This window comes from Ambystoma mexicanum, chromosome 5p, assembly GCF_040938575.1.
Source record: "Ambystoma mexicanum isolate Mex_15411 chromosome 5p, UKY_AmexF1_1, whole genome shotgun sequence".
In the NCBI taxonomy this organism is placed as follows: Eukaryota; Metazoa; Chordata; class Amphibia; order Caudata; family Ambystomatidae; genus Ambystoma; species Ambystoma mexicanum.
In genome coordinates, this window is record NC_090930.1 from 22,382,648 (window position 1) to 22,398,181 (window position 15,534).

The window sequence follows — 15,534 nt, forward strand, 5'->3', positions numbered from 1 at the left end:
AGGCTCACCTTAAGCGAACAGGTTACGCAGCACTGCCTGGCCAACTCTGGACTCCTCCCTGCAATCCCAGTCGACGCAGTAGAATCTCGTGAAGGTGTGCGTCAACCTCCACGTAGCAGCCCTACAGATGTCCAGCAGGGGCACACCAGACAAGAACGCCGTGGTAGCAGCGATCGCTCTGGTTGAGTGGGCTCTCGGACGGCCGGGCAACTGTCGGTTTGCCAACCGATGACAATGCAGCCGGAGAGCCATCTGGAAATGGAAGTCTTCGAGAGAGCCTTCCCTTGGTTTACAGGTCCAAAGTTCACAAACAGCTGTGATGTCTTCCGAAAACTCTTCGTTGGTTCCACGTAGAACTTCAGCGCTCTAGCCACATCCAGCGAGTGCAAAATCCTCTCGGCTGGAGATGAAGGTGACGGGAAGAAAACAGGTAACACCAAGGGCTCGTTGAGGTGGAAGTCCGACGGCGCCTTGGGCATAAACGAGGGGTGCGTCCTCAGCACCACCCTCGTGTCGTGAAAAGTATGGAGGCTTGCAGGCTAGGGCATGGATCTCTCCCACTCGCTGTGCAGAGATGATGGCCACAAGAAAAGCAGTCTTCCACGACAGGAATTTCAGCGGCACCGAATGCAGGGGCTCGAATGGCGCCTCTCGAATGGCGCCCCCATGAGCCTGGTCAGAACCACGTTGAGTTCCCACGCCGGGGCAGGGGCCTTCACCGGCGGGAACGATCGGAACAGTCCCTTCATAAATTCCTTCACCCGGCGATGGGACCACAAGGACGCCCGTCCTGTGGTTCTCGTGTATCGGGAGATCGCAGCCAGGTGTATCTTGATGGAGGTATGAGCCAGTCCAGCCTTGGCCAGCGACAGTAGGTACGGCAGCACTTGAGGGGCCATAATCCATAGGGGGTCAATCGCCTGTGCACGGCATTAGACAGAGAACCTCCTCCACTTATGTCCATAGCACTTGAGAGTTGAGGACGCCCTGGCTTTTGCAAGGACCTCTCTGCAGTCAGCCGGGATATCGTACCCTCCAAACTCGAGTGCTGCAGGAGCCAAATCTGCAAGTTCAGCGACTCCGGGTCGTGATGAAGTATGCACCTCCTTCTCTGGAGAGAAGATCCGCGTCCGTCGGCAGATTGACTGGTGGGGACGCTGACAAGTCCAGAAGGTGCGGGAACCAGATCTGCCTCGGCCACGCCGGTGCAACCAGGATCATCCTGCACCAGGACCTCTTGAGCTGGTTGACGAGTCGGAGCAGCAACGGCAACGGAGGGAACGCATAAAGAAACAGGCCTTCCCAGGGGAACGAGAAAGCATCGCCCATGCTCCTCGGCTGGGGAAATCTGCTGGCAAACCTCTGGCACTGGAGTTCGTCGGAACAGTCAGATCCACTTGATCCTGACGTAGTTCCCACTCGTGGCACGAGCGCAGCTCCCACCTGAGTGAGTCGGCGATGGTGTTTTTTTTATCCCTGCCAGATGAAAGGGCACCAGAAACATCCCTTGGGCGACGGCCCAATGCCACAGATCCTGGGCTTCCTTTGAGAGGGCTGGGGATCTGGTTCCTCCCTGCTTCCGGATTTAGAACATCGTGGTGGTGTTGTCGGTGAAAATTCTCACCACCTTGCCCTTGAGGGACGGGAGAAAGGACCTGAGGGCCCAGAACACTGCACGAAGCTCCAGGATGTTGATGTGGAGCTTCTTCTCCTCCGGGAGCCAAAGGCCTCTTACGTGAAGATCTCCGGTGTGTGCTCCCCACCCTTCCAGGGAGGCATCCGTCGTCACCACTATCTGGTGGGATGGGGTCTGAAAGTCTGTGCCCGCCGTCAGATGAGCGCGGGTGCCCCATCACCAGATCGCCTGTCGGAAGGTCTCGTCGAGCGGAATCCCGTCCTTGAAGCTGCCCGTCGCTTGGATCCAGCGGGAGTCGAGGAACTCTTGCAGAGGGCGCATCCGAAGCCTGCACAGGGCGCACGAGATATATGCAGGAGGACATCATCCCGAGGAGGGACTTGATAGACCTCACCCTGACCACGTCCGTGGCCAGCAGGCGCTGCATCTTGCCCAGGATGGCCTTCGTCCTTTCTTCCGACGGTGAGGCCAGGTGTGCCACTGTGTCAAGCTTTGCTCCCAGAAACCAGGTGGGATTTGAGAAAGTTGATGGAGAATCCCAGGTCCGAGAGCAGCTGATGGTCTTTGCTGTGTGATCCACAGCGAGCTCCCTTGTCCCTGCTCGGATGAGCCAGTGTCTGTTCTCCTGTCATTCCCAGGGACGGGGGACGTGGGTAAAGGCCGAGCAGGCCGCGAGGGCTGAGAAGGCGGGGCTGGGTGGATCTGTCTTCTCTTGTTCGGGGCGCTTCCTGCAAGGCCCGGCTCTGGTTCCTCCGTCGGACCTGGTACCGGGTCCACTGTTGGTGGTAAGGGCAATCTCGTCCTTATCTCTGAACATAAGGATTGTATTGCCAACAAAATGGCTGCGGAGTTATCCTGCGGCTCCGGAAGCGACGGCTGACTAGTACCCTCGCCAGTATTGCCGTCACTCTCATCGGGATCCCTCATGTGGGGACGGGCCTCCTCAACGCCCTCGTCGAGGCCCTCTAGGACTTCTGCCAGCTCCTCCTCGAATGTTGTGTCTGTGTCCACAATGGCCACAGCCCCCCCCCCTCTTTTTCCGCCGGGGTCTTCACAGGGGTCTTTTCGATGGGTCTGAAAGAGGCTTCCCTCCGCGGAGGCATAGAGACTCTGGGCCCCGAGGTCGCCTCCACTGGTGTAGCCTCCACAGGCTGCGCCAGGGCCGCCGCGACTCCCTCGATAGTGAATAAAGGCCTTCACCGCCTTTGGCGCGCTTGAGGCCTTCACCTTGGGGGGAGGGTCAGCGCCTCGCTCCCCCTCAGCCGAATCCTTCGAGATCAACCGGGGCCTCTCCAGAGGCTTACCGGGGTTCTCGGATTTCCTCTTCCCCCGAACCAGAGCGTTGGCTCGTGGTTGATGGTGCCAGGGAAGGCTCGCCCTGCCTGGCAGCCGAAGAGCCCGACTGTTCAGCGCTCCTGGTGCCCGCGGACTCGCAGTGCTTTGCCTTCTTTTGGACCCAGTCGCCGGGGCGCCTTCACAGGCCTTAGAAGACCGCTCGGACTACTTCTCACTTGACGGACTCCTTCCTTCCAGCCAGTTGGAGAGACGAAGAGGTCGGTCCCTGATGGTCCGTTCTGACATGTTCCTGCAAAACGCACAGTCCTTCTCCATGTGCGTTTTGTCCTCATGAAGGCAGTAGAGACATTTCAAATGCTCGTCCTCCTTGAAAACATTCTGTAGCTGGCATCCAGGGCAGACCCTGAACAGCTTTCCGGGCGTCAAGCTTCCTTTCTCCTGGGCCATGTTCAGGTAGGCCGCAGAAACTTCTGGAATCCTCCAAGAAGCGTAACTCGACACAATCTTCACCCTTGAGGGGCGTAGAAAAATCCGACACGGATCCCCGATAATCGGATGTTGAGACGGTGGAGCTTGAGGCTCTATTTGAGCGAAAAATGAGAAATTCTCTTTGAAAAAGTGAAAACGCAGCAAAAGCTCGAGAGCTAAACACGACTCCCCCCCCCCCCCCCCCCAAACACTTGAGCATGCGGTAAAAATCTGAAGATGGCTGCCAGAGGCAGGGCTTAGGGAGAGGGCAGTCATTGGCTGGGGCAGTATTCTTGGCTTGGAAGGCAGAGTCGACCACTGGAACGAAAGAACCGAAGATGAGCTTGAAGAGGACGCCTGCTGCAACTCCTGGACCATTGGTTTGCCCAGTGAAGCCCTGCTGCAGGTCCGAATCGCTAAGTTCATCTCGACAGAGAAGCCCTGCAAGGACGATTTTTCCCTTTGAGTTGGTGGGACCAATCGACTCGATACTAAGCCACCTGGATACCATTCTCAGAGCTGGTTGCATTTTCCTCAGAGTGCTGCAGGAAACCTAACAGCCAGGGAGAGGGACACCAGCTTGTGTGCTTGATTACAGCTACCGGAATTGAAGATTTGCCAGCTTTTTGACCAGTCCCAGTGCAGGAGTCCCCCTGACGTCCTCCATCTTGTCCCCACGACTGAGGCCCAGGAACAGCGAGATCTGTAGGAACTGCCAGCACAACAGGTCACCAGCTGCATCTTTCTTCATTTGTAAAGGTACTGTAAAATCAGACAGAGTACTTACCCCTCGCGGTCAAAGTGCTTGAAACTTTCCCAGCTCACAGGCCTAATTAGCTTGTGACCCAACATATGATTCTTCTTGCTACAATCTATTCCTAAGAACTGTTGCAAAGAGATTTGCGTGCATCTACCAGAACTGCTTTAACCTATCCATGACTTTAGCCCATTGACTTTAGCCTAGCCTATTCAATTGACTCTCCTGGTGAATTCAAAATATCTGCACTGCCCAAGAAATAACTATTCTTTCTATGTTCTGATAAACTATGCCTTTTTGATGCTCCTTCAAAGTATTCTGAATGCCTCAAAAACTTAGAGTGTATAGTACTGAAGTATATTTGTGTGTGATTATATTGCCTCCTCCTTATGAACGCTTTATAACTGACAGTTAAATATGTATCAAAGAAACCTTGAGTGTAGGCTTATTTGAACACCTGTGATTGTAGACCTCTAACATTACAGCTCACATTCCCTCTTGAGATAAGCCTGGCTGCTCAGCTTGGCTATCAAAAACTGTAGTACAGACTTATACCAAAGGTTGGTTTTGCTTACACCTGTAGTCCTAGTTGTGTGCAGTGGTCCCAAAGGGTACAGCATACAACCTTTGCCTAACAATGACAACCAGAGGACAACCCCTACAGATGACTAGCATGGACTCCAATGATTGGCCCAGTGAAATGAACCTTGGACCGTTGGTAACAACCAGTCTCAACTCTGGCTCGAGGATGTTCCTTCGAAAATGTCCCTAGACAACCCAGTGGACTGGCTAGCTCTCCCTGTGCTACCTAGCTGCATAACTAGTCGTTCCTAGCTGAGACTTGGAATCTTGAATATCTGCAGCTTGTGCCACAAGTTACCTGGCCTCACAATTTCAGTTTTCTCACTCGAAAGGGAAGCTTTGCTGGGGCTGCTTCTGTGTTCACCACTGTACGATCACTTGTCGCCACCTGACTGGGGTGACCATCGTTGGAACAATTCTTCATTCCTCGAGATGTCCTCAGGGGGTCAGCACTGAAGAAGTCTTCATTGTTCTTCATTTGGGGTCTTCATTTAGAAGGTGATGAAACGGTTTGTTGTGCAACCCCACAGATTTGACACAGAAAGGGACCAATGCACATCGCGACCACTGGGCATTCCTCAACTGAACCAAGTGAAGAAGATTGTGAAATTGTGAATGGCTTACAGAATACCGCAATGGTATCTGAAGAATAGGAAGTCAGGGGGGCATGTTAAAATGCCAGTTTCCTCCACTTCCCTCCGCCACACCAGTCCTCCATATGACCGGGAGGATAGCTCAAGGGCAACACGTTTGTCTTGGAAGCAAGGCAACGCAGAGCAACACAGGTTCAAATCACAGTTGTTAGGCAGAATACCATGCAGTACCCTCAGGGACCACCACACACAATTAGGATTACAGGTGTAAGTAAGACCAACCTTTGGTACAAGTCTGTACGACAGTTTGTTGGTAGCGAGCTGAGCAGCCAGGCTTATTTCAAGAATGAATGTATGCAGTACAAGTAGTTACAGTGGACTTTTAATCACAGTGGTTCAAGTAGACACTTCTACTCAATGTTTCTTGGTAAAACACTTTATTTACACAATCATTTATAAAAACATTTCACTAGAAGACGATGTCAATTTCACTTTACATTCTCTGGGAAACGGTAGTTTATCCCAGGGAAGGTATTAAAACCTTTGGGAAGTCCAGAAGACATCCCTGTGTCACCGCACTGAGTGTGCTGTGTAACACACATGAAGACTATGCTTGTAGAGTTATCTAAAACTCCATAATCAGAACACAAATGTAAAACGCACATCAAAACACATGAACGAGTGGGGGAAAAAAGGCTCACACTCTGTCCAGGTTAAAAACATCAAGTCCTTAAAATCCAGCAAAGTTGCTGGGGGTCTCTCAGGTGAAGGGAATTAGCACATTTCTGAGAATTCTCCCTAACAGTCCTGCGCTTAGAGACTGTCTCTAGTAATATCATACCAGTTTCTGGGATTGAGAACATCGACACATGAAGGACAATGGGCACGTGGATACGTAGGGTAGTGAGTGACAGGTATGTCCCTGTCGAAATTGAAAACCATCAAGATGTAATACTTGGCACCAACCACTAGAAAGCAGTCTATGCAAAGTATGTCAATCCAAACAGATTCACAATCCGCACAAATATTTATTTGTTTTCTAGGACAAAGTGAGTAGATGGAGAATGGTGGTGTGCATCCCACAAACCATAGCAATGTTCAAGTGAAATGGCTCAATCTGCCCATACGCTGACAAGTTTAAATATGTAACACCTGTAGGCATCAAAAGACACCCTGCATTCAATTATGCACTGTACAATTGATATACATGTTTCATACCAAACACCCATGAATAACAGCTGCTATGCAGTGCTCTTACCTTGTCCAAGCACAGGTTTCCATGCCGCTCTGCTATGGCCTTGCGAAAGGCATGCGAAAGTGGATACAGCATGCTATGGTGTGGATGAACAGATGGCAGCCTATTCTTCTCCAACTGGTCAGCAACAATACTGACAAGTTTCTTCATTCGTTCATCATAATCTGTCCAATCGCACACAATCTAAACGGAATAAACAAAAAGTGAGTGTCAAACGGCAGGAGGAAAAATTATTTTAGTGAGTTTAACACAAGTTGTCTGTGACAGAACGTGGAATAATCCACCTTAGGGGATAGGGTTGTGCCCCTTAGGTTCAGCCTGAACTACGCAAAGGTTTGGTAGCAATGGCAGAGCACCCACGCTTAGCCTAAGAGGGAAAACGGCTGAAGTGAGGCACGCGGTACTTAAAGCACACAATTGGTTCAAGGAAACACTGGCACACAAAGTCAGTTACAGTTAACGGTTTAATAGCAAGACTGTCCATTGCACCAAAGAGACCAATTAATTCAAACCCAGTTCAAAGCAAAGCATGTAATGGGCACACAAATTGGTAAAGACAATACTTACCTCCAAATGAGTTACTCCAAATACCCCAACTTCAGTTTCTCATACCTACAAGTTACTTGCAAACCAAATAGTAATGAAGTGACGACTTTACATATAAAAAACTGCATCAAAGGCTGCAGGGTAAAACAACAGTACTTTCACAATATAATACATTCAGGCCGCGTATTGTCTACCGTTACCCCACAATGCGGTCTAACTAATATACTCTAATGGCCTAATGAGCCCAAATTCTTAATATTTCACTGTGGGAACAAGAGATAATACAGATGAACCCATTAACTATTTTAAGCGTGTCGATTTATATTTCCTTATACCACAAGATAATAGATTTATTTGGATACACCAACAGGCTATTCATTTTTTACATATTCTTTTAAACGGTTCAAAAGTCTCTGCAGGCCCATCAGTGTCTTATCTATAAGCAAAAGAACATCTGCATAAGCCACCCAAAAAAAAAAAAACATTCCTCCTTTCACCCTCGGGGGTACAAATGTTGCTTCCTTTAAAAACTCAGCCAAGTCGGCAAAGTATATATTATGGAGGAGGGGGGGGGGGGGGGGGGGGGTTGAGGGAGGGGGGGAATGCACCCCTGCCTCAAACCACGATCGATATAGGAGAGACCTCTCCATTTAAGTTTAGCCTCTCCTTTAACCACAGTACCACTATGTAATTGAACCAGAATATCCTCAATGTGTTTAGGGAGGCCCAACTTCAGATGTTTTGTTAAAAGCCTTGCTCTAGCCACTTTGTAAAATGCTAGGCGCAGGTCCACACTCGCTAGGTTGAGCCACTAGGATCTGTTCCAGTGGCCCTCTTTGAGACGGTCGAGAACTTCGATAATCATCCTTTGTCACTACTCCAATCCTCTCTACTTAGCACATGTAGCAAAAATGTTGCTTTCCATGTCCAACAAAACAATTGCCCGGTAGCTCGAAGGCTCAAGACGACTCCCCTTATTAAATTGCAACTATTATGGAGGTGTGTGTTAAGCAAGAAGGGATTCGTTTCTTAACTGTAACTCCATTTCTCCAGCATTGGCATCTTTCATGGTTTCACATGTTTAGAATATTTCCAGTCGTCAGGCTGGGATCCCTCGGTCTGGAAAACTTCAACACTTTAGCGTCCTATCGAGGTCCTTTTGGGACACTTACGCACCACCCAATAGGACGTAGGGTATAAATAGACCCGCCCCCACGGCTTCTCCTCAGATTTTAACCTCAAGTAGAGGCACCAACTAGGTTTGCATTCAGGGGAGGCCGGCGGGCGCATGTGAATCCATCCAAGATACCAACGCTGGAGAAATGGAGTTACAGGTAAGAAACTACTCCCTTCTCCAGCATTGGATCTTTCATGGATTCACATGCTTAGAATAGATTACATGGCAGTACTTCTCGTACATGGTGGCGTGTAATGCAAACCAATATATTAGTAACGCAACACATACGACCAGCAAGAAAACATTAGCCATTGTAACATTGAAACAGGTACCCCACGCTGTGGGGGCTTACCTTACCGAAGGAGGCATTGTAGGACTGCACGTCCCATCTGTACATCTGCACCACGTTGCTGTTCCAGGCAATAATGCAGAGTAAATGTATGCGGCACCGACCAGGCGGCCCCCTTGACAGATGTCCACCAGCGGAATCCCCAACCATAATGCCGCTGATGACGTGGTGGATCTGGTCGAAAGCACCTTCGGGCACCTCTCTAAAGGCTTTCCTGCCTTAAGAGTGACAAAGAAATAGCTGATGAGACCCAGTGCGATAGACCTCGTTTGGAGATTGCTCTTTCCTTTACTGAGGGTTCATAAGCCACAAACAGTTCTCTTGAACGTCTGAATTCCTGAGTACGACTCAGATAAAATTTTAATGCTCTTTTAACATCCAGCGTATGCAGCGCCTTTTCCGCCGATGAGGAAGCCGAAGCGAATAATGATGGTAGCCCAATAGAAGAGAGTTTATGAAACGTAGTTGCCACTTTTGGAATAAAGTGCGGGTTAGTAGCTGACACCACCTTATCTTTGAAGAAACGCAAGTACAGAGGATCACTAGAGCCTGCAACTCCGATATTCTTCTTGTTGAGGTAATGGTCACTAAAAACATCATTTTCCATGACAAAAATTTCAGGGGCATCGACGACATAGGTTCAAACGGGGCTTTCCTCAGTGCCGACAGCACAAGATTGAGACTCCAGCCACGTGGGAACTTCTTAGTCGGAGGAAAAGTCTGAAACAATCCTCTTAGAAAATGTTTAACGAGACAATCACTCAACAACAGGGAAGCGTGCCTCTTCCGAGGCAATCTGGAAATGGCAGCCAGGTGAACCTTTATGGAGAAGAATGCCAAACCTTGCTTTGCCAAGTGTAGTAAGTAGGGCAGAATTTGTTCCGATGAAATGCTTAAAGTGTCTATCCCAGGTTGATCCTTAAACCACACAAAACCATTTGCATGCATAGGAGACATTTGTGGACGGAGCTCTAGCCGCCTCTAAAATGTGGCGACAGTTCCTAGGAATGTTTAGTAATCCAAACCCAGAGAAGCAGGAGCCAAGCCGTCAGGCTGAGAGCGCCCGGGTCGTGGTGCCGCACTGCCCCCTTGTCTTGAAACAGAAGGTCTGGTGTCACTTGAAACCGCACTGGTTCTGCTACAGATAGATGAGTAGGTCCGAGAACCACGGCTGCCTGGCCCAGTATGGGGCCACCAGAATTACACAGCATGGGCATTTCTGAATTTACTGGAGGTTCTGCCGAATGAGTGGAAATGGAGGGAATGCGTACACGAACCTGCCCGTTCACGGGAACGAGAACGCATCCTCCAGCGAATTTAGCTGGGCCATCTGCTGGCAAACTGCTTGCACTTTTTGTTCTCACGGGTGGCGAAGAGATCCAGTGATGGACGACCCCATTTCTTGAAAATGCTCGACACCTGCTGGTCCTTCAGTTGCCACTCGTGGAGCTGGTTCATTTACCTGCTGAGAGAGTCTGCCTGTACATTCGTAACCCCTGGTAGATGAAACGCCACAATATTGAAGTCCTATTTGAGGTCCCAATGGCATAGTTGCTCAGCCTCTCGAGAGCGTTCTGGAATTCGTGCCCACCTGGTTCCTGAGGTAAAAGATTGTGGTCGGGTTGTATTGTCCGTCAGCACCCTCACAACCGAGCCCTGTATGGGCAGCAAAAACGATTTTAGCACCCAATTAACCGCTCTCAGTTCCAGCACATTGATATGAAGACTCGATTCGACTGGAGACCACTGACTTTGAACTTGGAAGGATCACAGATGAGCTCCCCATCCTGTTTGAGAGGCATCTGTCACAATTGTAGCTTGAAATTTTGGCTCCAGTAGCGGCATTCCTCGCGTCAGATTGTCAGAGTTGCCACCACCGAAGCGCTTTGTGCAAGTCACTGTTGATCACCACCTTGTCGGACCACAATCCGCCACTTTGAGCTCACCGGTCTGCCAGAAATTCCTGCACTGGTCTCATGAAGAGACAGTCCTTCACCAACGGAATGCATGACGCCATGGCTCCCAGCAGCAACAGTTCCTGACCGATACTCTCGTTGCGACTCTCCACTCTGCCGCTTTCTGCTTGAGTTTTTGAATTCTCTCGACCGAAGGGTTCACCAGACCGGAGTCTGGAATTCCGCGCCCAAAAATACCAAGCTCCTGGAGGGAGAAAGAAATGATTTTTCAAAGTTGACCGAAGCCCAACCATTGCAACAGCTGCATGGTTACGTTGAGACTTGCCTGCGTCACCGTCAGAGACGAGCCCCGTATCAGCCAGTCGTCCAGATAAGGATAGACGCGATGACCACCTTGTCGGAGCCACTAAGCCACCGGCGCTACACATTTCATAAACGTCCTGGGAGACTATTTTAGACTGAATGGGAGCACTAGGAATTGGTAATGATCCTGACCCACCACAAACTAAGAATTTTCTGTGTCGTCGACGCATAGGTATGTGGAAATACGAGTCTTGCAAATCCAACAACGCTAGAAATTCTCCTGGCTGCACCGCCCGGATGACTTACTGAAGTGTAAGCACCTTGAACTTCAGGCGTTGCAGATTCTTGTTCAGGGCCCGAAGGTCCAGAATGGGTCGCCACTTGCCGTTGTGTTTTTTGACCACGAAGTAATGGGAGTAAACCCCTTGACCTCTCTCGGGCACTGGAACCAATTCTACAGCCCCTTTCTGCAGCATAAGTACAACCTCCAGCTGCAAGATGTGAAGATGAGGTTGCGCAAAATACATGGGAGGAATGGGGAAGTGGTGGGTCCTTGAATTCCAGAGAGTGGCCCAGCCTGACCGTGTCCAATACCCAACGGTCTGATGTAATTTTCTCCCATTTGTCGACGTGTAGGGCCGCTCTGCCTCCCAGGACGTCTCGAAGACTGTCATTGCTGCGATTTCGATTGCTTACTCTTGGTGGAAGAAGACTGTCCTCCTCTCCTTCTGGATGTTGGAAAATCACGGCTTCTTCGTGTAGCCTGAACTGCTAGCCTGTATCGTTATGAGGAGTATCCAGACCGACTGTAGTTTCGGTCTCTGGATGCAGCAAATCAAGTGTTCCCTGAAGCTCCACGGAAGGGACGAAAGGGGCAAAAGGCTCACCCGCTTTGTAAAGCTCCCAGTGACCACGCTGTATCAGAGTCCTCTTTCATGCCTTTGAGGGCTTCATCTATTTGTTCCCCAAACAGTTGTTCACCCTCACAGGGCATGTCCAGCACCTTGTAATGGACCACCGGCCTAAAGTCTGTGCACTTTAGCCAGGCCTGCCTCCTTAATACCACACCATTATTTATCTGCTTGAACCCCTGTTCTGCTAAATCTACAGCAATGTCAATGCTGTGATTTGATGCCTCCTCACCTTCACGCAACAATAGCATGGCTGCTTTTCGGTGTTCTTCGGGCAGATGTTCTAATATGGGGGGCCAGGCGATGCCACATTTCGCGGTTGCAGCATGCCAGAATCGCTATCGAGTTAGCTGCCTTGACTGTAGTCGCCCCCACTGTTAGGACCTTCTTTCCAAAAGCATCTTGCCTTCTAGCTTCACTGTCAGGAGGTGTTGTGCACTTGTGCTGTGTTCTGGCTTTCCTGCTATCCGCCGCTGACACCACCGATTCAGTAGAAGGTTGTGCAAACAAACACTTTGGCGTAGAGTCCGGGGCCTTGAATTTTTTCTCTAACCTGCCCTTAACTGCAGGCTCCAAAAATGGATGGCGCATGGTACGTAAGCCTTCTTGCCAAACGTGGCCCAGGATCGGAACGGAGAATACTGCTTTTCTTCTCTTTCCCATGTGGTCAAATAAGAAACATTCTTTCCGTTCTTCGTATGGGGTCAGACGAAACTCAACACAGGCTTTTGCCATCATGGCATGAAAAGCCCCATTGTCATCCGGGGGAGACTGTTGTGCCGGACTCCTAGGAGCCTCTATTTCTCCATCAGACTCCCACGTTGGGTCTCTTGATGGTGACGATGAAACATAGGAGATGGGAGACCCTAGGACATTGGAGACAGCACCGACCGCAGATTCAACAGAGGAGGCGGTACATTCTGCGCTCCGGCCGTCAAAGGGCCCACGCACTGTAAAACGAGATTTGTTGGATGAACCACAGGCTCCCGCTCCTCCTCCATCGACACCGAGAGGGCGGACTCCTGTTGCAGTAGGGTATCCGGTAGAATGGTGTCATACGCCGAAGGCTGCCACAACCCTGGTATATCGACGGCCGACGATGAAAACCTCGGGCCCTCGTCAATTGCTGCCACTGGGGCCAACGACACCACTGTAGAGACCGATAGTGTAGCCGGCAGTGAAGCAGTCGTTGACGGGACTCCCGTTGACGGCCCTGGCAGTTGTGGTGTAGACTTGTCAGGTGATCATGCCTTTGAGTCTTTGGACCTACGATGGTCTCCTGATGAGGAGAGTCTCAAAGAGTCCTTCTTGTCCTTTTTCGAAGTAGTAGAAGATGATTTTTCAGGCTTTCGGCAGTGGTCAGACTGACCATGTTTTTACGATGAAGGAGCCCCTTTCGTCAGATGTTTCCCCGAAGAGGGACGACTCTTCTTTAGGGTGGCTTCTTTGCCGGAGGCTCAGCCGACACCTATCAGCGAAGAACTGCGGGGGAAGGCCTCTCCGATGCTAGACTGTGCACCAATCCTACCTCAGATGGAGGGTAGGCCCCTTCGTTCAGCCACGATATCAGACGCCTGTTGCGGTCCTTCAACGTTTTCTGCAAGACGTCCAGGTATCCGCGGAGTGATGAGGGTAGAGGCAATAGAGGTAGTCCATGGGCCCATCCCTTTCATTCTGCACGTAGCACAAGGGCGCAACAACGCTTTCCCCGACATTGGGAAAGAAAGGACTAAAACCCACAAAAGCATAGAAACACAAAGTGATCCCAACACTTTGGAGACGGTTGAAATCTGAGGAGAAGCCGCGGGAAGGTTCTATTTATACCCTACATCCTATTGCGTGGTGCGTAAGCATCCCAAAAGGACGTCGATAGGACACTAAAGTGCTGAAGTTTTCCAAGGGAAATGGAGGGTTCCAAGCCTCACGGGGAATATTCTAAGCATGTCAATCCATGAAAGATCCAATGCTGGAGAATTGATGTATCCTGTAGACTAGACAACCCTTATCCTTTTGGTATTAGGTAACCCACCTATTTGTATAGGTCTGTACCACACAAGTTTGTAGTGTGACTGGGCAGCCAGACCTATCGCAAGAGGGGTAAACTTGAGCTGTAGCATTGAAATTCACCAATAAAAAGTATCCAAATAACACTTAAACTCAAGGTCTTAAGGTTTTATTTAACGGTCGTATTTAAATGAGCATTCTTTAAAAAGGGCAATATGTGTGGCAATCAAATACAATTTAAAATACTTGTACAGAATTATCAAAAAGCTAGTAGATACTCTTTAGAGATGCTTCTTGTTAGCCTGGGTTAACTTATTACAACAGCGATCCGTGCGCGTGTGGAACCTCTCCTTCTCCCATACCCGACCCTCTTTCCCTCCTCACTCACACCCCCCTCCTCCTGATTAGTTAATTGCGGCTTTAAACACACCCTCCCAGGGCAGCCCATCTGCCCGTGCAGCCCCTGCAGCTTAGGGCCCCAAGGCAAAGGGCGGCTCCAGACTGTCTGCCGGTGTCAGCAGGGGAGGCCAGGGGCAAGCCACTAACATATACCAAGCCCATACTACCTACATTCACCCCCTCCTTTCAGTGGCAGATAACGAAACAAGCACTCTGTGCCCTCTCACCTAGTTTTAGCTCAATGGAATGAGCTCAAGAGGAGAACCAGTAGTGCCCCCAACGAGACCCCAGGCGCAGTATCATACTCCAAGCACCCCTCCAACAACAAGGTGGCAGCAAAGGCATACCCCACCCGCAAACCAGCAGTAGCAGCCGGTCGCATTACCGAACAGAAGGTGGCAGCAAAGGCACACCCCACCCGCAAACCAGCAGTAGCAGCCGGTCGCAGTACCGAACAGACTGCCATCCACCAGCATCAACTGATAAGGTAGGAACAATTTACAAATTGCAGGAAACCTAAGCCTCTCTCCCACTATACAGGACTCTCAAATCTAGGTGTAGCCTCGAACTCGGCCTATTGTACTGTTGAAACCTACTGTACTGTGAAATCTAGGGTAGCCTCCATCTCTGCCTGTTATTTTGGTAAACCTACTGCATTATGAAATCCCGGTGAAATCCGGGGTGAAATCCCAGTTGACGCAGTAGAATCTCGTGAAGGTGTGCGTCGACCTCCACATAGCAGCCCTGCAGGTGTCCAGCAGGGGCACACCAGACAGGAACGCCATAGTTGCAGCGATCGCTCTGGTCGAATGGGCTCTCGGACAGCCAGGCAACAGTTGGTTTGCCATCCGGTGACAATGGGTGATGCAGCCGGAGAGCCACCTGGAAACAGAAGCCTTGGAGAGGGCCTTCCCTTGGTCCACAGGGCCAAAGTTCACAAACAGCTGTGATGTCTTCCGAAAACTCTTTGTGCGGTCCACGTAGAACTTCAGCACGCTAGTCATATCCAGCGAGTGTAAATCCCTCTCAGCCGGCGACGAAGGGGACGGGAAGAAAACAGGTAACACCAAGGGCTCGTTGAGAATGGAAGTCCGACGGCATCTTGGGCAAGAAAGAGAGGTGCATCCTCAGCACGACCCTCGTTTCGTGGAATGTCAAGTATGGAGGCTTACAGGAGAGGGTCTGGAGCTCTCCCACTCGTCATGCAGAGGTGATGGCCACAAGAAACGCTGTCTTCCATGATAGAAATATCAGAGGCGCCAAATGCAGAGGCTCAAACGGAGGACCCATGAGCCTAGTCAGCACCACATTGAGCTCCTACGCTGGGGCTGGAGCCTTCACC

At 50.3% G+C, this 15,534-nt stretch overlaps 1 protein-coding gene across 3 annotated transcripts in view; it reads right to left on the reverse strand.

The window, feature by feature from the left end:
* OGT (O-linked N-acetylglucosamine (GlcNAc) transferase) overlaps positions 1-15,534 on the reverse strand; it is an 810,702-nt gene that overhangs the window by 341,300 nt on the left and 453,868 nt on the right. For all 3 annotated transcript variants that reach the window (XM_069612350.1, XM_069612349.1, XM_069612348.1), the window contains exon 12: positions 6,591-6,770. In XM_069612350.1, the coding sequence (XP_069468451.1) occupies positions 6,591-6,770 (180 nt within the window). The remainder of the gene's footprint in view (positions 1-6,590; positions 6,771-15,534) is intronic.